The sequence below is a fragment of the Arvicola amphibius genome, chromosome 11, assembly GCF_903992535.2.
Source record: "Arvicola amphibius chromosome 11, mArvAmp1.2, whole genome shotgun sequence".
NCBI lineage: Eukaryota > Metazoa > Chordata > Mammalia > Rodentia > Cricetidae > Arvicola > Arvicola amphibius.
Genome location: NC_052057.2, coordinates 93,699,167 through 93,721,936, shown reverse-complemented (window position 1 = coordinate 93,721,936; position 22,770 = coordinate 93,699,167). Strand labels below are relative to the sequence as shown.

At 47.9% G+C, this 22,770-nt stretch overlaps 1 protein-coding gene across 1 annotated transcript in view; it reads right to left on the bottom strand.

Moving 5' to 3' along the window:
- Positions 1-362: 362 nt before the first annotated feature.
- Positions 363-22,770, bottom strand: part of Aco1 (aconitase 1) — a 52,500-nt gene continuing 30,092 nt past the window's right edge. The window contains 15 exon segments of the mRNA XM_038347365.2: positions 363-1,166; positions 2,410-2,595; positions 4,633-4,755; positions 7,561-7,708; positions 9,403-9,545; positions 10,583-10,687; positions 12,641-12,765; positions 14,864-15,020; positions 15,854-15,938; positions 16,697-16,832; positions 18,212-18,371; positions 19,218-19,334; positions 20,130-20,230; positions 21,285-21,417; positions 21,419-21,457. Coding sequence (XP_038203293.1) covers positions 1,053-1,166; positions 2,410-2,595; positions 4,633-4,755; positions 7,561-7,708; positions 9,403-9,545; positions 10,583-10,687; positions 12,641-12,765; positions 14,864-15,020; positions 15,854-15,938; positions 16,697-16,832; positions 18,212-18,371; positions 19,218-19,334; positions 20,130-20,230; positions 21,285-21,417; positions 21,419-21,457 — 1,872 coding nt within the window. The 3' untranslated portion in view covers positions 363-1,052.

The window sequence follows — 22,770 nt, the reverse complement described above, 5'->3', positions numbered from 1 at the left end:
TGTGTGCATGCATGTGCAAGCTCCCACATGTTCTTGAACAGGATGGGGATGGATGATTCATAGTCTATGGCACACCAAGAAATAATCCCCGCTGTGAAAATGAGTGAACAGATTTTAGGACACCAAGAGGCCATGGTTTGCTCCTTGCTGCTGCTGCAACCAAGGAAGAAGGACCCTTCTTTCCCGTTGCTCTCAACAGGCAGCTCACACACTGGCTCCTTGACAGTCCCTCTGTGTCTGTGGTCCAGGTACAGTGAGTGGTAGAAGGAGCAGATATGAAAACCTCTCAGGGCTCATATGGCTCTCTGGGTCACAGCACTGTGGTCACATTCCCAACAGAATTCAATTCCAAAGCCAACAGATTTTCATGAAAATATATTTAATCTTATTCAAATTAGAAATCCTGTCCCTCTTCCCAGTTACTTTCAGACAAAGGCCCCCCTCTCAACAAATGTTGAAAATGGTCAGGACGATTTCTCATGTTGATTGAAAGGTACATAAACCCCTTTGATGGCTGACCTATCCACCAGGGTTGTGCTCACTTAGAAGGAGGGGATGATATCACTGCTATGATCTGAAGGTGAAGTTCTTACCTATGTCAGTCAACACTGGTGTAAAGTATAGAGGAACGGGCTCTCTGAGGAACGGGCTCTCTGAGGAAAGGTTCACTGAGCAGAGAAGGACAGTAAAAAAGGCTAGAAGATACTTCTGAGAATACTGGCTAGTGTTCGGTTGAAGATTAGTCAGAGTGAAAAAAAAATCAATGTCCGGTGATCAGTAACTTAAAGACAAGCTAGTTCTCTTTTTGGTACTACTGACCTTCCCATGATTCTAGATTCCAAATTATAGAAAAGGATAAAAAGATTAACAAATCAAGAATGTAGAAAGTCCTGGCCCAGTGGGTGCCTCCAGCATTGGCAGTGCCCACTTGCTCATCTTGGCAGCCCCCTCGTTAGAGGTAGAGGTGGCTGCTTTACCAGGCTTCAGCTGCTGGGGCCTGGTACCTCACTGGCTCCAGCACCAATGGGGCAGGTCTCCTGGGAGACCAGCTCCTACTGGGCCATCTTGCGGATCATGTAGTTCAGGATGCCTCCATTACGGAAGTAAGTGAGCTCCACGTCAGTGTCAAACCTCATGACAGCCTGGAAGGTCTTCCCAGTGTCCAGCTGCAAAGGCAAAGGGGCAGAGTGAGCTGAAGGAGGGGCCGAGCGCCTGCTTCAGGGAAATTCCACCTGGCTGCCCGCTAGCCTCAGCTGAGGTGCAGCCCAAACGGCGGCAGTGCTAGCCGCGTATTGAACACGCGGTCTCTGCACTCAGCCAGATCTCCTGGGTTAGCGTGTGCATTTCAACAAGAGCCCTGGGGATCTATGTGCCCACCGAAGGTTGAGAATTGCAGGACTAATGCAGAATTAACAATGCAGGTGAGAGGCACGCGGGAACAAGGTAGCCTCCCAGGACAGCAGGTATGACTGACACTGTGGTGCTTTCTCCTAAGTCTTTTCTGCACAGCAGGGGTCTCACTGAGGTTGTTCCTTAGGCAGCTGCTCCAGCTGCTGCCTGGGGTCATCTGGCGGGGGGCGACCTCAGCAGCGGCCTCTGTAGTGCTAAATCCCCCTGGGACTCTGGTGCTGGGCACTTTATTCTCGCCTCCCCTTAGGATGTGTCACCACCTCTATATTAGCTACTTCCTGTTGCCTTGTAAAAAACGCCGTTAGCACAGCTTGTGGTTCCAAAGGGATAAGACATCATGGTGCGGGGGGGGGGGGGGGGGGGGGGCGGCGGCGGGGGTAGGGGGGGAGAGGCATGGCAGCGAGGGGCAGGCACGGCTACGGGAGCAGGAAGCTGAGCGCTCATGTCCTCCACTACCTGAGGGAGGGAACTGTAACTGTGAGACTCTGGGCTCTCAAGCTCTGCCCCGGTAATGTGGTAACACGCTTCCCCCACCAGGCCACAGATGGCCCAGACAGCACCGCCACTGGTTACCAAGAGTTCAAACACCAGAGGCTCTGGGGGACATTTCTCAACTAAACCACAACCACGGGGCTAATTAAAGCCTGGAGCCTCGGATGATGCTCATGGAGGGAGTGCATACAGGATCTGTTGATCATATTTTCATTAAAAAAGAAAAAAAAAAGGAAAATTTTGATAACAGGAGAAGTATCACCTCTGGACTCGCATCGCTGTTCTCTGGGTTGGAAGAAACTGAGAGAACGGGAGTTCAGAATGAACTGACGAACGCTGTGAGTCAAGAGCCCCTCTGCTGGGAGGAAGGTGGGCAGCACCAGCAGGCTTGGCATCTGATGTCGCCCAGAGTTAACGCCCCTTCCTCCATCAATTTCTTCCTACCTAGCAGCTCATGACAAACAGCAGGCCCTGGCTTCAGGTCCCGCCTGCAGACGCTCTGCTCACCTTTATCTGAACCTTCATGCGTGGCTTAAGGGTTTCAGGAATGTCGATAGTGTACCGTTCCCGACCCGTGAGTCCCAGCGAGTCTGCAGTCTCGCCGGGCAGATACTCAAGGGGGATCACCCCCATCCCGACCAGGTTGCTGCGGTGAATGCGTTCATAGCTCTCTGCCAGCACAGCTTTGATTCCCTAGTGAGGCAAGAGAGAAGTTTGGACACAGCTCCAAGTTCTTCTTTAGGAGATACACAAATTCTTCAGAAATGCTCACAGCTGGATTCTGAGTACCTGCTAGCCGATCATCTACAGTGCTGCTACCTTCTAGTTACAAATAACTGAGCAGTGAGTCTTATCTGGCTGCCCACAATATACAGCAATCAGGGATTCTTTCCTGCCTTCCACCAACTCTGGGAGCAGCAGATGCTATTACTTGCCACTCTTATTAAAGGAGTTTTATAGTATTTGATGTAGTATTTGAACCCATGCTGTTGGACCATGCAGTTTGCCACTGAGAAACAAAATCCCTCAGCTAATTTGTATCTGCAATGCATATCACAATATAAAAAGTCGCTCTTTCCCTTGGGTTTTCTTTTACTGTGGGCACACATCAGCAGATTCCAAGGGGGTCTAATCAAGAGAAAATGGACTCCCAAGCGAATGATCGGTGTGCACTCCTTTCACGCTTCCTGTTCCAGGACCCAACTGCTCTGAACAGTGTGCTATGCAGCTTCCGTTGAAGGACCTTTGTTGTTCGGGTGTACTTGGCAATATACAACAGTAACCAATACAGCAGAGAACTGGATAGGTAGGCTTTCCTTCTAGGTATAAATTCTTAGATATCATCTCAGATCTGCTGCACCAGAACCTTGCAGGGGTGTGAGGTGTAGGTGTGTGTGTGTGTGTGTGTGAGAGAGAGAGAGAGAGAGAGAGAGAGAGAGAGAGAGAGAGAGAGAGAGAGAGAGAGAGAGAGAGAGAGAGGTTTCATCTGAGTTTCAAGAACCTGGTTGTAAAGCAGTAGGTTTTGAACCGCTGCATGTAAGAATCACCAGGGAGGTTTTTAAAATCCCAGTATCCAGGCCTTTGAAGTGGACTTTCCAAGCATAACACCGAAAATGTCCCCAAATGTTCCAAAGTCAAGAAACACTGTCAGAATGGATTTCAGGGATATAAAATGTACATCTCCTTTGTCTGGTGAGGTAGCTCAGTGGGTTAAGGCTCTTGCCATCAAGCCCTAGGTTCCACAAGGCAGAATCAAGTGCAAGTTATCCGTCCTCTGACCTGTGGCTGCATGGGTACTCGCGTGTGCACCTGCGTACACATACACATGAATGAACGGACTGAGCACATGTCATTTAGAAGAAAAGAATCCACTCTTACTTTAACCTAGCCTCTAAAGGAGCCCACTCCTCACTGCTCCTGTACAGCTTGCCGTTCGTGCCTTATATTCACCGAGGACAATAATCTTAATCAATTATGTGTCGGGACATGGTCCCAGAACGGAGTCACGTGAGGAGAGTTCTGAGTGCTTGTGAGAACACTCCAAGAAACACAAGAGTCTTGTGACCTCAGTTTCTTTAAAACATGGAATTGCTCTTGGGATGTTTTTCTGTTCCTCCCAGGCGCACTGGATAGGAGTGAGTTTATTTCAGATTACTCATTATTGCTTGCTCTTATGATTCAATTCAACTAAATGTTTAAATTATCCTTTATATATCTCTATGAGAAAACATGTTTTTGCCACATGCGGCTTGTCCTCGTAACTGAATACAGCTTGAACTCATAGGAGTTTTACCAATGTGACCCTTCTTAACTTTCAGAGTATAAACTGTCTGGTGGGACTTTAATCTACCTCATTTATTGGCTCCGTTCTTCCATGTCCCACTCCCTCTAGAGCGGTGACAATTCTACAGCTGCACACACACTTCTGAAGGTGTTAGCCCTCACAGGCTTTCTCTCCTCCAAAGTTATCTACAGATACCCAGAGTCAATGGCTGCTGGTCCCAAGTCCACCTAATTAATCCATGTGAGCCAGTTCTCCTTGAACTGTTCTCTTCCGAGTGGAAAAGTCTAGATGCACAGAGAAGCAGGCTGGGTGAATATCATGGGCGTCCACAACCTGCTCTTTCATGTCTTGGAAACAAAGCCATAGCACTTCTTCCCAGGCACCCTCCCCACCCCCGCCCTGGTTCTAGAGGCTGCCCCACCAGGAAGCCTCTGCTCCATCCGTACCAGCAGGAAAGGGCCTTTGGCTGCCCAATCTCGGGAGCTGCCTGAACCGTATTCTTTGCCAGCCAGAACAATCAAGGGAAATCCAGCCTGCTGGTACCGCTCAGCAGCATCGAACACATCAAGCTGAGGAAGAAGAAAGACAGCTAAGTCAATGAGCAACTGAAAACCTGGCCATGTCTAGGGTATGAGTCCCCAGTTAGCTCTCATCTACTCATTTCTCCCAGACTGAACCTTACTGCTGCCCAGTATTATAAATTCAAATCTGAGGGCATCAGAGAACAAAGGGAACCAAGTCCATTTCTCTTTTCCTTCTCTTCTACTGACTAAACCATTTGGAACTTAAAAGACAAAACCCCATGAAGCCTGGGTTTTGGCCCAATAGTAGAAGCCCAGCAGGGGTCAGTTCTGAAAGGTAGCAAGACAAGGTGGTATGTTTAGAAATGACATCAAATGCAAAGTCTTCTTGCCCTCTCCACACAGCCCAGGCAGATGCAGCAGAAGCATGGAGCAGCAGGCCAGGAGGGCTCAGCTAATTTAGTAATGAGAAACATCTTCCACAAATCTGCTTTTCACAGGATAGTCTGTTGAGCTGAGAATTCCCCAGACATCTGATTGGACACTGGTGACTGAGGGAGGGGCTCAAGACAAGACTTTGGTTAAACTCTAAAACAGGGTTTACCTAAACATGTTAACACCTTGGTGGATGGCTGGGCCTGGGATTAATTTCATTTGTTACCACTGAAATCAGGAAAGATTCTGTATCTCTTGATTAGATACAATTCATGAATATGGAAATTGCTACATAGGAGGAAGTGACTCTCTCTGTCCAAGCAAACAGGCAGGGTCAGAAGGAAACAAGCTACCTGCCACCATTGCAATTACTAGCTTGTGGATTAACATGACATATCATTGCCTGCCAAGTTGACCTGGGCTGAACTTGTGATGGGTGTTCTTGTGATGAGTGTTCTTGTGATGGGTATATTCTTGTGACAGATGTTCTTGTGATGGGTGTTCTTGTGATGGGTATATTCTTGTGACAGATGTTCTTGTGATGGGTATATTCTTGTGACAGATGTTCTTGTGATGGGTATATTCTTGTGACAGATGGGTGTTCTTGTGATGGGTATATTCTTGTGACAGATGTTCTTGTGATGGGTGTTCTTGGGACAGGAGTTGTTGAGATGGGTGTTCTTGTGGTGGGTGTTTTTGGTTGTCAACGACTACATGTGGAATCAACTAAAACCCAAATGGCTGGGTGGACCTGTGGGGTATTTTTTTAATTAAATAATTTGAAGTGGAAGACCTTTTTCTAATCTAGATCTTTGAGGTGGGAAGATCTACCTTTAATGTGGACCACACCTTCTGCTGGCAGCCTATATAAAAGGACACAGAAAAAGAAAGCTTGATCTTTCTTTGCCTGCTTGCTCTTACTTTAGATCAGTTGAGACATCCAGCCTGTGGTCTGAATAAATACTGGATTCTTGGACCTTCCACAGACAGCAACTATTGGACTATTTGGACAACAGCCTGTAAGCCATTTAATAAATCCCCCATATAATATTTGTTCTATAAATTCTGTTCCTCTAGGGAACCCTGACTAATACAGCAAACAACATTTGATTTGATTTAAGGAGCAGTCCATGAGATGGAACCCATCTTTGACACTGGTTTTATGATCAACACCCAGCGACTAGATGGCTCAGAAACCGAGAGGAAAACCAAACAGTACTATTCTGCTAAAGAAATGTAATAATAAAATGATTCCTGATGACCTTCTGCTGTCCTAATAGATAGGTGCTTTGCTTAGTCATCATAAGAGAAGCTTTCATCTGCAGTAGATGGTAACAAAAACAGAGACCCACAGCTAGGCAGAATGCAGAGAGTAAGAGACCTTGGAATACTCATTCCTAAATGGGATATCTCCATTAAATCCCTTCCTCGGAGCTTAGGGAAGCTTGCAGAAGAGAACAATCATTGGGGAATATTATTAAGGTGTGTTACTTTTGTTTATATTGCATTTGTTTAACTCTGTGAAGCTGTGCCTGACTAACACCTGATGGGCTAATAAAGAGCTGAACGGCCAATTGTGAGGCAGGAGAGAGAAACAGGTGGGGCTGGCAGGGTAACTATGAGGAGAAATCTGGGAGAAAGGGATCTGAGGATTTTGGAATGAGAAAGGAAGGAGGAGGTGGTGTGGGAGGGCCTTCTGTCTATGTGTTGCTTTTATTGGCTGATGAATAAATATAAGAGTTAGCCAATAAGAAGCTAGAGCTAATGGGCCAAGAAGTGTTTTAATAAGCAGGTCCTTCCAACAAGGAGGACTTCAGGGGACAGCCATCCAGCTACACAGCCAGACACTGAGTAAGAAGGAAAGAAAAAGTATACAGGAATAGAGAAAGATAAAAGCCCCAAGGGCAAAGATAGATGGGAAAATTTCAGAAAAGCTGGCAAGAAACAAGCCACGATAAGACTAGGCACTCAACTAAGAATAAGCCTCCATGTATGATTTATCTGGCAGCTGGGTGGCAGGCCCCCAACAAAGTCCCAAAAGCCAAAGAGTAAAAGAACAAAACACGCTACAGAGGACCGGAAGAGTGTAAGAGCCAGAGGGGCTGGAGGACACCAAGTGAACAAGGCTTAGAAACACAGCAGGAAGGATGCACATATGAACTCAGAGAGACCATGAAAACACACACAAAGCCTGCAGCAGATAGAGTCCCAGTGCAGACAGGGAACATGCACACAAGTCCACATCCCTAACCCAGAATCTATCACAATGGATGACTAAGCAGCCGGAAACCGACAAGCAGCCTCCCCACTCCTACACCAGGCAAGCCGCAGCTGTGAAGACAAGGAAAGCCACTGTGAAGAGCCAGGCTCCGAAGCCTGACAGACACTGGTTTCTGAAAGAAGAGAGACTGTACTCACGGTTTCTCCTGAAGGAAGATGCACAGTCTGAGGAGCCTGCTTGTTCAGAAACTTGTTCAACAAGCGAATGTTGGCAAATGTCCCCCGTGCCATGATGGCGTCATTTCCCCGGCGGGAGCCGTAAGAGTTGAACTCTCGTGGCGTCAGCCTGATAACAGAAGCGGGGGAGATCTTTAGTGACATGAGTAAAGAGGAAACTTAGCTTACACACAGGCGAGAAAATGCTATGAACCCAGCATGTTACCGAGCCTGCCAGGTACTGCTCTGCAGACTGTTCTCAAAGCCTCAGCTGGGAGAACCAACCAGAGGCAGAGAAGGGAGGGATCAGTGCTCTCCAGGGCCAACTCAAGAGCCATTCAGGTCTGGATAGAAAATTAGAAGGAATTCTGTAAGGAGTGTTTATCCTCTTAACACAGGAGGAAGCTCACACAGCTACATATAAGGTCAAAACTGAATTAAAAATAATAGGAAGCCAGGCGGTGGTGGCGCACGCCTTTAATCCCAGCACTCGGGAGGCAGAGGCAGGCGGATCGCTGTGAGTTCGAGGCCAGCCTGGTCTACAAGAGCTAGTTCCAGGACAGGCTCTAAAAAAGCTGCAGAGAAACCCTGTCTCGAAAAACCAAAAAATAATAATAATAATAATAATAATAATAGGGAGGGGGCTGGAGAGATGGCTCAATGGTTAAGAGCATTGCCTGCTCTTCTAGAGGTCCTGAGTTCAATTCCCAGCAACCACATGGTGGCTCACAACCATCTGTAATGAGGTCTGGTGCCCTCTTCTGGCTTGCAGGCATACATGCAGACAGAATATTTCATACACAATAAATAAATAAATATTAAAAAAAATAGGGGGGCAGCCAGGTGGACCGGAGAATGGGAGACGACTAAATATGCTCCATAAACTAACCAGGAGTGGCCTGAATTTGTCCCTGAACAATCAGGGCCTCAATGCAAAGTGAGGCAACGTGGTGGCAAGATGACACACAACCGTCCAGAGGAAAAGAATCATGGCAGGGCCAATGAGGCACAAGAGAATGTCTAATCCCGTATCTACCGTGTGCGTGAGAACCAAGGAAAGGAACTTCACAGGCCCAGGACAGCAAGTTTCATGGACACAGTCGCCAGCTCACTGGCCTGTTTCCTACAATGCTGGTGGGTGCTAACATCACTGGACTGTTAGACCTGTATTTGGTGGTTAAGAGAGCTTCTGGTCGGGCTTCAGGAGCAGGCAAGCATGCCTCAGGACCTCTCTGAAACCCTGTCCAAAAATGTTGCTGGTTTGTGCACTGCAGGGAGGAGGACATTATAATTGCTTGCATTCATTTCCCTAAACAGCTCCTATGTCAAGACAATCACCCCCAGAGAAAAAAGTGCTTGTTTTGCTTCTCAAATTTGCTTTGAGCCCTCTCTCCGAGGGAACTGATTTGGAAGAGGGCAGAAATCAGGACTTTTTTTCTCCTCACGTGAGTCTCAGGGAATCCCCGAACTCATCTATATTCAGCAGGCAGATGATGCAGATGAAGCTATAGATATTGACAGGTCTGAGAGGACGAGTGGGAATGAGCTGCACAGTCATGAGGCAGTTCTGTCCACACTGTCCCAACAGGACGTGACAATAAATGTCAGGTTTTATCGCTGTCGTTGGCCCTCAAGCAGGCTCTGCCATGGCTTGGGAGGGGGCTGATGCTGAGCCTAAGACATACACTTGCTTAGGAAGCTCCGCTCCTGGCCACTTGTGATTCATGAGCAGTGTGATCCCACAGGTGGCCCGTGAAAAGAGAACGCCAGCCTCATCGTGTTCCCTCCCTCTGCCGTCTGTCTTCCCGCCTCCCCCATGCTTACCCTCTGTTGGTCAAGTAGCGAGCAGCGGGACTGTTTCTCGCAATATTCCCCGCCGGAGAGATATGGTCTGTCGTGACTGAGTCTCCTAAATTCAGCAGCACATAGGCATCCACTATAGACTTGGGTGGCTGGAGATCTCGAGTCTGCAGAAGAGTGCATAAGTCAGCGTTTGCCCAGGATTTCCCGACAGGTCACCAGCTGAGCTCATCCAGGGGCACCAGACTGAGAACTCTGTATCAGTGCAAGGAAGATTCTAGTTTGCTGGCTTATAGCGATGGCGTGATGGTGTTCACAAGTAGAAGAAGGTAAACAGATCATTCACGTCTGAACCTTGGACAGAAGGTGACGTATTGGCACTGACCCTCAAAGGCGATGGGAACGCAGCTGCAGGGACATCCTTGCTGCATCTCCAGGTAATCCCTCACATGCCAAGGACAGCTGGGCTGCTGACTCCTCCTCCCAGCCCCCTCCATAGCAATCCATCATGGAGTATAAGATTCAAATAAATACGGCAGGTCCTGAGGATCTTAGCTGGTCCTCCTCTAGGTGGTGTCTACCTACTAGGAGGTCTCTGCACTGCCACACAGAACCCCTGCCCAGAGAAACAGTGGCTGCAGCTAAACCTCCCAGCTTCATGCAACACTCCCAGCAAAGTATGCTTGAGTACGCAAAGGATTTACTGTAGTGGGCAGCCAGCACAAGGCTGTGGGGTAAGACTGTACAAGGAAAAACAGCTTTTAAAGCACTTATGTTAAAAAATAAAAAGTGAGGGGCTGGAGCAGTGGCTCAGAGGTCAGGAGCACCAACTGCTCTCCAATTTCCATCACAACTGTGTGACTCTAGGTCTAGGGGATCCTATGTCTTCTTCTGACCCCCCCCCCAACACTGTACACTTGTGGTGCACAGACATACATGCGAGCCAACGACTCGTCACATTTAAACAACTTGTTAGGCCAGTTTGATGGCCCCAGGTAAACGTTCTTGCCACCAGCACCGAGCCTGGTGACCTGAGTCTGACCCTGGAGCCCAGTGTGACGGAGAGAACAGACTCAGCAAATCGTCTTCTGACTGCACACTTGTGTCACGGCACACCCATGCTCACACTCTATCATATATGCAGAATAATGAAAATTATTACATATATAAAACATAATATCTAAAAATATAATAAAAATCTTACCAAGTTTTCGAAGAAGGGCGGTGACTTGATGTATGTAGATTTGGGGTTCCATGTGTACAGTTTGTCTGAGGGGGCTGCTAAGGCGTTCCAGCTTTTGTTTACAGTCTTAAATAAGAAAAGGGAAAGAATTAACCATATACAGGCCAGGAAAAACTTCATATACAAATACAAAGCATTCAAAAGAGGTCTACTAAAAGTCACTTTGGTTCTAAGAAGAAATACAAGGTGGCTTCTGGTTCCTTTGTCTTGCTAGGTGACAGGAACCTTCAGCAAGCCTGGTAGAAAGGCAGAAACCCTCTATGCGCCCCACCCCAGGACTCATTCCTCAGATGACCCCTCCCACGACGACACGGTCTTCTCACCATTGCCCTGAGACTGTGAGGAAGCCATGGAGGCAGAGCTGTGGGAAGCCGGCAGCTAAGGGCCAATGTGGAATTGGGGACCTCAGTCCAGTCCCCAGGGTGGCCCTCAGTAGATGATGTCAGTCCAGAGGGGATGACTTTTGCTTGTGCCGGCCGAGGCCCCCACTGGCTCTGCACTCATGGACACGAGATGCTTTTGTTTCAACTTGCTAAAATTTAGTTACTTCCATTTCCAATATATCTGCATACATTCCTCTTTATGATTTCATATACATGCATACAGTGTCCCTTCTCGCGGCTCCTCCAACTCTAACTGCACCCCCTCTTCCCACCTAATCCCACTTCTGTCCTCATGACTTTTCTTTTCTGCTCTGCTGAGTTTAATCAGCATTGCTCGCACGAGCGTGGGTCTGTTGATTTACTGGAGCCTGGCTACCTGGCTGCACTCCTGAAGGAAGTGGCCCCTCTTCCCCAAGCAAGCATTAGTCATCGCCAACTGCTCCTCAGGAAGGCACGGGGCCTCGTGAGTCCTGCCCCTCTTCGTGATGGAACCAAAGGATAATGAATATAACGAATATATACATTTAAAATGTAAACTTCCGGGTCACGTGGACACTGAAGAGCAAAATGCCAGCCGCTATGTATTTAAGGTGGCCTGAGCTCTCTCTGTAGATCCTTTACCTCGGTCCTCGCAGCAACATTCCGTCAGATGGCTGACAAGCTCCTGGATACTGTTTCCCAGTGAGCAGCTCGTGGGAGTGCGCAGTCGGACAATCCCATGCCCACGACCCCTGTCCTAGTGCCCTGTTCTCATTGCAAACCAGCACCCTGTCAGAAGACCTTGGCCAGCAGGGCAGAGTGTACGGAGGCTCGGGAAAGGGGACTGAACCCCACCCATTTTCTCCCATTTATTTATTCATTCATTTATTTTGAAACAGGGTCTCACTATGTAACTCTGGGTGTCCTAGGACTCACTATGTAGACCAGGCCAGTCTCCAACTCCCAGAGATTCACCTGCCTCTGCTCGCCCCCGCCCCCTACCCCAGTGCTGTGCTGGGATTAAAGGCATGAGTGGCCATGCCTGGCTTTTTTCCTATTTTAAAATGTACAACTTTTCTCATCCCAACAAGTTGGCACATCCTGATCTTAATCCTTTTTTTTGTTTTTAACATTCAAATGACTCTGACTCTTGAGAGGTACATTCAACCAACTGACTGCACCCCAGTGACAAACACAATGTCCGCCATGGGGGAGAGATGGGTCTGAAGCCCGTTACTGAGGCTGTGTAGCAAGTGGGTTTTGTAAAAACGTGAGTCATGGGAGACGAGTGGCCCGTAACCCTGCCCTGGGCAGAGGAGTAAATAAATGTCTCTCTGGTCCACGCTTCTGCTGGCCTCAGGTCTGCAGAGATGACCAAAGCCAACATCTCCCAGGGCGTGTGTGCACTGTGCTGTGTGTGTGCACTGTGCTGTGCTGTGTGCGCGCACTGTGCTGTGTGCGCGCACTGTGCTGTGTGCGCTGTGTGCGCGCACTGTGCTGTGTGCGCTGTGTGCGCGCACTGTGCTGTGTGCGCGCACTGTGCTGTGTGCGCGCACTGTGCTGTGTGTGTGCACTGTGCTGTGTGTGCACTGCGCTGTGTGTGCACTGCGCTGTGTGTGCACTGTGCTGTGCGTGTGTGCACTGTGCTGTGCCTCACCTCTATTTTCTGATACACCTCCTTGAACATCCCAGGGATGACATACTGCCGTTCCACCGCCTGGATCTCATCTCGGGTTGGCCAGATATCCTTCAGAAATACTTGCTGGCCTTGTGCATTCACTCCTGGGAAAACACGTGACCAGTGAGAAACTGCCTCTCACACCCATTTCATTATCACAGTCAGGTCTGTTCTTCCCAGGGTTGTGAAAACCAAGACTGAACCTCTTCTTATGGGTCACATTTCCATCAGTGGATTAACACAGCCTGGTAGTGTGTGCTCTCTTATTTAAAGGCATTTATGGACAGTTTGGTCCCCAACTTACAGGTTCTGTATTTGTTAATTCAATTGACTACATCCTGAAAACAGAAGAAAAGAAAGTGTCCGTATCGAATATGTCCTGCCCCTCTCATTATTCCCTACATAGCATTATGTAGCACTGGTACCGTCACAGGTGTAAAGGGGACTTAGGGACGGTCTGTGCATATATGAAATACTTCTTCATTTTCTGTTAGGCGCAGGGGTCACTGTGTATCCTCAAAGGTCCCTGATGTCACTGCTCCAATGGACACCAGGGAAGGCTGTATGATACTGTCATTAACTGGGGACTCAGAGCCAACAGCACACTGATTCCTAACTGAATGAAGCCTGGGTCAATGCCAGGGATATCATATATATATATATATATATATATATATATATATATATGTATGTATGTATTTCAGTATTATGCTCCAGGCCCGTCTGAAAGAGCAAAGTTGTCACAAAAAGTAGATAAAAAGTGAAGAACTGGCACTAAGCGATGAAAAGGGCCTTTGCGTACTTATGGACGTACGGACAAGGAGGCAGAGTGGTGCTTTCGTCTGACTGTGTCAGACGGAATGTGTACTGGGTGACCCAGCTGCCACCTTGTGCTCATGTCTGCGAAGGGCCATGACAACACCAGGAACACTGACTGAGGGTCAAGCACATTTTAGGGAGTAGGCATAACTGTAAATGTAGGATCCAAGACCAATAAGGGTCAGCAGGATAGTTAAGAGTCCAATTTCTTCAAAGCAAATCTAAGGGGTGCCCTTCACACTATCTAATATCCTTGGGCTGGAGTGAGGAAGGCATCAAGGGGAAAGCCCAGGGGATGCAGACAAACAGAACTTTCAACTGAGAGAGAATCTGACCTGGAGCGTGTTCCTACAGGGTGTGCATTAAGTGAAGCCCATCTCAGGAGTTCGGAAGGGGGCAACGGGCAGGGACCTCAGCAAACCCCAGAACGACAAACTGCTAATATGTTTGGACCTTGTGTCCTTTTGCCGCCTACTGCCCCCAGAGAATCTTGTTTCTTCCCTTTGTGTTTTGGGTGTACACTGAAGAACAGTTAAAAGACTTCTCTGTCTCCTCTTCTGAGAGCCAAAATTACATTTTAAGTTTTAATTACTACACCTTAGAGAGCCATGAAACAAAAATGCCTCTGATCTGCAGGCCTCCTGCCCAAGGACAGATAGTTCCCGAAATGCTGGAGGCCACTGCTTATGGGAGAACAAGCCACAGTTTTCATTCCCCTAAACCAGCTTGTTTGACCCATCTGCACCGGATGTGCTTATCATGTGAGGGCTGGAGGCTCACACACAGGCAGGAACTATGTCAGGATGTATGCTTGCCTCTGATTGGACCTGATGGGAAATACTTAAGTCACTGAAAACCGTGACTTGGGCCTTTTTTTTTTTCAAGACCGTTTCTTTGTGTAGCCCTGGCTGTCCAGGAACTCACTCTGTAGACCAGGCTGGCCATGAACTCACTGCGATCCGCCTGCCTCTGCTTCCCAAGTGATGAGATTAAAGGCGTGTGCCAACATTGCCTGGCTTTGGGGCCATTTTCTTCTGAGAAACCAGAAATGGGTCTGGCCAGAGCCCATCCACCTGGCTAGTATTCAAATTTGGCTTTAAATCGTCATAGTGGTCTTATTCTCGATCAGTGGGATTAACACTCTCTAGAGTCTTTGTTTGTAGAGATAGGGTCTCACTGTGTAGCTCTGGCTATCCTGGAGCCCACCTCTAGAGATCTGTCTGTCTCTGCCTTCAAGGCCTCGGGATTAAAGACATGTGCCACCATGTCCGACTCTCTGGATTCTGCATTTCATTTTGTATTAACCAAAGCAGCAACTTCCTTCTGGTCATATTTTTTCAATTCACAGGAAGAAGACAAGCAGTTAGAAAACCAAACTCTTACCCAAAGGCTCTTTCTCAAAGTCAATTCTGATGGTCCCTGCGATTGCATACACTATTACTAATGGGGGAGACGCTAAGTAGTTGGCCCGGGTGTTAGGATGGACTCGACCTTCAAAGTTCCTGTTCCCAGAAAGCACTCCAACAGCTACGAGGTCTCCCTGGTGAGGCAAGAGTTCACGGTTATCAACAGTCCTCAGTTCACAAAGAAGGCACTGCCCAGACTTCTCGTGTCTAACCAGCTTCCGCGTCACGTGGACAAAGCCTTCAGACATCCTTCCCTTCCGTCTCCTGCTACAGGGAGGAGAGAAGGGAGCGGCATCCCAGGGGGAGATGCTCCAGGTCAAGTCAGAGAGCAGTGGTCAGTGATTTCTGGTCTTGGGACAATACCAGATAGGTCAGCATATGACATCATAGCTTTTGCTGCTAGAGTCTAAGACCAGGAGAGACCACCCAGAAAGACCAGAAGCTGCGAGCTGAGGGAAGCCGCAGTGACAGATCCAAGAGTACTCTTCCGGGTTACAGAAACCAAGCCAGCACAATGCAGTTTGCATTCGTTGTCCGATCTGAACCAGGTTTCAAATGACCAGCAAAACACAATTTTAGGACCCTTTGCAGTTAGAACTAGCACGCACTGAACACTTGCCTGGGTGCCAACATTGCCCAGAGCACTTTCCACTTACTGTGGCAATTCTCAGAATCAGGCACTATTACCTCCAATTCACAGCTGTGGAGACCAAGGCACAAACCAGCTGATTTACCTGCCCAGTGTCACACGGCGCGTGGTTTCTAGAACTTAGAATCTTAGTTCTAAGCGCACACCCCTGTTACCACACCCTGGTTCCGAGCACTGACTTAGAATCTTAGTTCTAAGCGCACACCCCTGTTACCACATCCAGGTTCTGAGCACCGACCGGTCTCACAGCTTCCAGAATCTTCCGAGTGTTTTGGAAACCCAAACTAGAGGCCGCAGAACGCAGGCTCCTGACAGTACCTGAGTGATGGCCTCCACCACAGGCTCAGGAAGGGGTCCGCTGTTGCCAATGCAGGTCATGCAGCCATAGCCCACCACGTCAAACCTAGGTGTCAAACACAGCACAGAAAAAGGCTGTCTCAGTGAGCCCCTCTGCAGGAACACTTCCCAGAGGCCACGGAACATAAAGCAGGGGTAGTGGAGTGAGTTTGGGACAGGGCCATTCCGAAGAGTTTCCTTTCCTAAGAAGGATGCTACCCACATTCTTAAACTTGTAACATAAGGAACTGAATGATCTAGAATATTTAAAAGCTGAAACTCGATGTGCCTTTTAATATCTCCATCTCCTATCATTGTGCATTCCCAAAGACTTCGGGATTTTATGAGACACATGGAGGAAGCAGCTGTTATGGAAACTAGGAAATTACACAGCAACTGGAGAAACTGCTATGGGGACTAATCACGCATTTGCCTCAAGGACTAGAATGTCTGCAGCCACGTAAGTCATTATTCCCAGGCCAAAAGGCAGACTCAGTTGCACATTCACCACCGCCAGGCCACGGTTCTTCTCAGTGCCAGCGAGGAAAGGCGCCCTCTTCTGGGGAAAGGAGAGATTGCCACAAGGAATAGGGGTCACTTGTAAAAGGAACAACTAGTGCAACCATCCCAGGGGCCCCCTGCAATCGGAAAGCCAGGGTTTAAGTCTGTCTGCCACATGATAAAATGCTGTGTAAATACACAGGATCGGGTGACAGCTTGCTACACAAGGACACAGGTGCCAGGGGACCAGGCATTAATGAATGGCGAAGGTGTTAATGAAATAACCAACCAACCAAACAAACAACAAAAACCCCTCTCCCTCACCCTAGCTGGGACAGATAAGGCATGACTCCACTCTCTCGAAGGTAGTAGGTGACCACGCCACTCCCGGGAGACAGGCTAGTTTTGACGTAGGGCTTCACATTCAGTCCCGCCTCCACAGCTTTCTTCGCTAGCAGTCCTGCGAGATGGGGAAGAGACAGCGGGTGAGCGTTTACTTTAGGAAAGGCCTGGGTTTTCCCAGCTACGTTTCTCGACCAACAGATAGAAAGCTCACTACCCAGAGCCAATTCATGTATGCAGCAAACCCAAATGAGTCATGGAAATGAAGCAAGGGGCAGGCGGGCATTTGTTCTTCCTAATAGATGAACCTCAGCCTGGTGTGGTGGCTCACATCTTTAATTCCAGCATAGGGTAGGCAGAACCTCTGTGAGTTAGACCAGCCTGGGCTTACAGAGCAAATTCCCCAAACCAAAACTAATCAAGCAAACAAATAAATAAATCCCAAACCACTTAGGGATATCTTGTGAGTTTTTAATTTTTAGAAGGAAAATTCTCTAAAATTAACTGTTTGGATTTAGATGAAAATCATGATGGTTAGGGCCTTTTCTGAGATACATAAGTTGTGTCCTGACCGGAAAGGAACTCAGGCAGCTACAGCACGTCTGGACCACAGGCGGCTACAGCACGTCTGGACCACAGGCGGCTACAGCACGTCTGGACCACAGGCGGCTACAGCACGTCTGGACCACAGGCGGCTACAGCACGTCTGGACCACAGGCGGCTACAGCACGTCTGGACCACAGGCGGCTACAGCACGTCTGGACCACAGACATTCCCAAAGCAGAAGGTCAGTGGCCCTGGGCACTGGTTAGGACCGTCATGGATCCGCTCATGCTTTGAGTCAGGAAGCATGACAACTGAGGGGGAGAAATGAGGCAGAGGGGAGAGAACAAGGGTACAAAGGCCACGGCGGCTGCTGGCGCTCCCTGAAGAAAGGTTTGTTCCAGATAAGTAGGGAAAGTTCAGATGGCAAATATGAGCTCTAAAAAGGTTTTCCTTATAGGCCCACGAAGAAAGAACTACAGACCCTGGTCACTGGACCCAAGGGACGTTCTCGACGGTGATGAAACATTGGAATTAAGGATCCTACAACATGGAACTTTCCATGTAACTATTAACCACCTTGCGGCATTGCACAACAGCTGCCACGCCGAGCTTCAGCCGCCAGGGCCCTGGGCCCTGGTCCAGCCACAACTGCCTGTGCACAAGACAGCGGCTTACAGGGGCAAAGCCTGTGACAGGACAAGAGGCTCTCTTTCTGTCCTTTCTCAGGTGGGCCCCGGATTCCAGGCGCTTCCTCTGCTCTCCTCTACTTATTTTCTGTGCCAATTACCAAAGGAAAGGCTGTCATACACTATGAATATTACTTCAAATATTTTGCTTTGGATGCTTTTGGCTGTGTAAAATGTTCTGGGCCAATCTTTCCGTACATCTGTAAAATGAAAATTTTTCTTCCCCCATCCAGGAGATCGGGAGGACGGAACCAGATACACTCACCCGCTCCTAACATCACGGATGGATTGCTGGTGTTTGTGCAGCTAGTGATGGCAGCGATGACCACAGAGCCATGAGTAAGAGTGAATTCACTGTCATTGTAGATAAATGTCTTCTGGTCATTGTGACGGTCTGGAGCAACCTGAAAACCTTTAAATCCTTGCTGTGGGAAGAGAAGGTTGAAAATATTACATGCACGAAGAAAGAAAATAGGGCACACACAAAGAAGAAAAAAATATGCGTGATCAAAATTCCTCACTTTGGAAGAAGCGTGATAGCAATTTTAAGTGCCAATTATTAACAGAACAAATGCTTTTATGAGTAAATTTTGAAATAAAACAGAAAATGCAAACATCTATTTCTTTTTATTAGCAGTTCAAAGTCAGCCCGCAAAGCATATAGTATTGTGGATTCTGATCTCATGGAGATTTGGGGAAACGTAACTTGTCTTAATATCACTTTCAACTAACCTGACCAGTAATGTAAGATGCAGCTAAACATCTGGTACAGCCGAGGCCTCATGGGTAAACTCCCTGTCAGCCTCTCATTTGGGAGGCAGTCTGTGAAAATCTGAGCATCGCCTTCACACATACCTAGAGAGTGCCATGGAGTTGGAGCGAGAGGAAGAGGTCTTCCTGCTAGGAGATGCTAGGGGCCATATTACAGAACACAGTATCTGATAGAACTTAGAGGATCGGGCAGAAGGGGATGTCAGGGAGGAAGCAGAGACATGCACGCGCAGAGAGGCATGCACAAAAGTCCGGGGACTTAGCCTGTGCAATCAGGAGGACTGACACTGCAGGAGGTGCAGGAAAGGATATATGCACGAACAGGGGTTTCATTTATAGACAGGCATGGGCTGCAGGGAAGTTGCTGGGCCCATAGTTCATGGGGGCCTCATGAAGGAGTTTAGGAAGGAGGAGAAATGTCCTTGACACCGGGGTCCAGAAAGCATTATAACAAGCTGGAAGCCTGGGCACAAAAGTGCAGGGTAGAGTTCAGGCCCTACCTTGGCTCCGAGGCAGCTTTCAAAGTCCTTTTTCATGTCAGACACAGCAACTTTGTCCTGGGGTCTTTTCGGTCCACTGCAGCAAGGCACAACTGTTTTCAAATCTAACTCCACAACCTGTTGGCCCAAACCAAAAGCAATAACAGAATCCATAAAGATACAGCACAACCACACCAGAGACCTTAGAACATCCCAACAATAAACAGCTGAACAGGTTGCCACGTTCTAAATCAGGGGAGTGAGTGATCCTTTCATCGCGTTAAAAACTAACTCCCCAATATTAAGATGGGCACGGGAGTAGCATGGGACTGGCAGGACTCTTTGCTGCTTTAGAGGGATGGGGTAGACACCGGCTGTCTGCCATCTTCCACTTGCTGCTCTGTAGAGAAGCTAACACGTGGCTTTTAGGCTGAGATTGGCTTTCTACTGAGGGATGCAGCCACAAGCCATCACTGCGGAAGATACGCTGTCAACTCAATATGAGTACTTCCTTCTTTGATGATGCCTGAAAACGGGGACCCCTAAGACTGGTTTACTCTCGAAAATAAAGCAAACCATGGGGCAAACAGAACTACTGACGGCTCATGTCTTCACGTCTTTCCAGGACTGTAACAATGATAAGCTTGGCTTTTAAATAGCTCCAGCTACCTCATAAAGTCTACCACGTGTAAATGTCAACCAGTAGTAGTAGGGGGAGGGAACACTCAACTCACAAAGTTTAGGTCAGTAGTCACATTTAGAATTATTTTGATACGTTATGTCTTTAACCTATTCATTTCCCACTACCTCACCTGTTCCTTTACAATGGCAACCCAGGGACTAATTTCCCACCACTGCACCACCATGAAGAAAGAGACAACCACAGCTGCAGCCTCGGAGAGAAGAAGCGTGGTTTGGAAGGTGCTCTCGTACCTGAGTGAAGTCTGGGTCTTGAGAAGGGTCACTGAAATCTCGAAACATGCCTACAGCCTGCAGATACTTTTTAATGTGCTTTACTCTGTCCTCCTCGCGACCTAAAGGGCACCAGTAACAGGGGAACACGTTACGATTTCCGGGTGAGAGTCCACCTGCGGTTCTGTAGGTCATGCCGTCACCAACGCCCCTGCCCCTTCAGCTCCTGGGCTGCTATTTATCGGGCGCCATCTGCTATTCCTGCCAAAGTGATGTGAATAGAACAGATCCTGGCTCTCCTTACAGATGGGCGTCACATTTTTGGTGACAGCTCTTATTCAACAGCATCCTAAGCCTGAGCCCCCTGCTCAAGGGCACCCATTCATCTGTCCTCAATTTACCACACTCACTCTTGGCACTACTTTGCTAAAATAATTACCAACCGCCTCAAACTTCTGGCCCATAAGCACTTGGTGAACCTGGCGCTGTGTGCGCAATGCTTCAAATGAATTACATACATCACACCCTGGTCTTTATCATGATCCCACGGGACAAGTACTATTATTATTCTCATTTACTGATGAGGAAATGCTAGTGAAGGAAAATTAGTAGGTAACTCTCTAAGGAATACAGCAAGGACAGGGCAGAACAAAGACCCCAAATTTGCACCCAAAGTCTAAAGTCTTACTCCTCAGCGCCCTATTGCCAGAAATACAACCCTGAACTCACTGCTGTTCTGAATATGATGGCCACAGGCTTCGATTCTGACTGTGCTACTTACTAATTATCCTTGGGTAATTACACTGCTCTGTTTCTAGATTTTTCTCTCCTGTTATTTAAACAAGGAACCCATCAATTTACCCAATCAACGCCTGAAGGGGGACACAGTAAGTGGATACCAGTGCCTGCTATCTGACAGGCCCTCCTGTTACCAACAAGGCCTCTTATGTCAACAGACAACAATCAGCGTTTGAAGAGCAGTATACACATCTGGGTTCCGGGTGCCAGGAGAGTTGTTTTGCTTGGCTATCAAGGTCCACTCCACACCTCCTTAAATCCAGCAACATACTTTGTCTCCACAGAGAGGAAAATATGTCTAACACAAGAACATGGCGTGGGCAGAGGTGGAAGGCAGGGTCAGATGCTCAGGGGCTTTGCTTTCAGCCCTTCACGTACCTGTCTGCAGCAGGTACGCAATGCTGACTTCATCCACTGGGAAGAAGGCCGCGGTCGCGCCGTACTCTGGGCACATGTTGGCAATTGTAGCTCGATCAGCGATCGACAGTTGGGCCACTCCCGGCCCAAAAAAACTCCACAAATTTGCCCACGACCCCAACTTGCCGGAGGTGCTATACAGCAGAAACAATAGGAAAGTCTGAGGGCTGAAAGTCCACATCTATAACACAGCCATCTCTTGGCAATGCTCTCTAAAAGGACTGGATTCCAGGATGGCAAAGGGACATCCCCAGGGATGGGGGATGCTGTAGCAGCACTAAGAAGGCCGGTGTGACGTGGACATGGGAGACTGGGAAGAAGGGGAGGGACTCTATTAGTTCTCCACAACTCTCCTGTGACTCTGAGAGTGTACCAAAAAGGTACACTCTCAGAGTCACAGGAAAAGAAAGGAAAAGAATGCCAAAAATACGAATTACACCAAGATGCGTTATTCTAAATGACAACCGTTAGAATGAAACACTGAAGGCATTAAAAAATTACATTCTTTCAACCTAGATAAGTTTAGTACTTCTATAACCACAGTATTTAAATAAAGGATTTCTTTTTAAAGACACAGTGAACACCTAGTTCTCACTACTACCAAGGCCACACACTGCACATCTCCTGCCTCCCCAATATGCCTCAGCTAGGCCTGAAGCTCCAGGACCGGTCAGTTAACTTGACAAAGAAGCCGGCTTCACAGACAGCTGAGGGCATGGGGAGCCCTGCAGCTACCTGCATTCTACCACACTTTTGGGGTGAGCGCTGTTAGTGCAATTTTGAAAACTACTGTGACAATCTGTGGTATTTAATAAATCCAATTCTAAATTCCATAAAGATTGAATCAAAGATAACCTTTTGGCCTTTTCAGCATGGGGTCTATACAAAGGGCCTCTACACTATATAACCAACGGAAAAATTATTTAGAATAAAGACCATGAAACTACCTCCCCCCAAGACAGGGTTTCTTGTGTAGTCCTGGCTGTCCTTGAGCTTGCTCTGTAGACCAGGCTGGTCTTGAACTCAGAGATCTGCCTGCCTCTGCTTCCCAAGTCCTGGGATTCAATGTGTGGGCCACCACAACCCAGGTGAAAGTACTTTTCGTAAAGCAAGTGAATCACGCACATCTACACACCTAAGGATACTTGCGAGAGTTCAAGAGAAAGCCCTAATAATAACTTGTAAGTTGTAGTTACATCTACCTCAATAACTTAACTTTTAATAAGAGAAGGAAGTATAAAATTGGAAAGTGGAAGGGATAGAGCCAACTCCCAAAGGTTCTCCTTGGTCTTCCACACATGCCATGCCTCACAGAGAGATAAAAACGTAATAAAACTCAAGAGAAAAACAACCAAGTGGAAAAACTAGCAAAAGTGTAAAATATGTGTGGGAATAATTTTCAACCTCAAGAGAACAATTACTTCTGGGAGGGATAGGATCTTCTGAA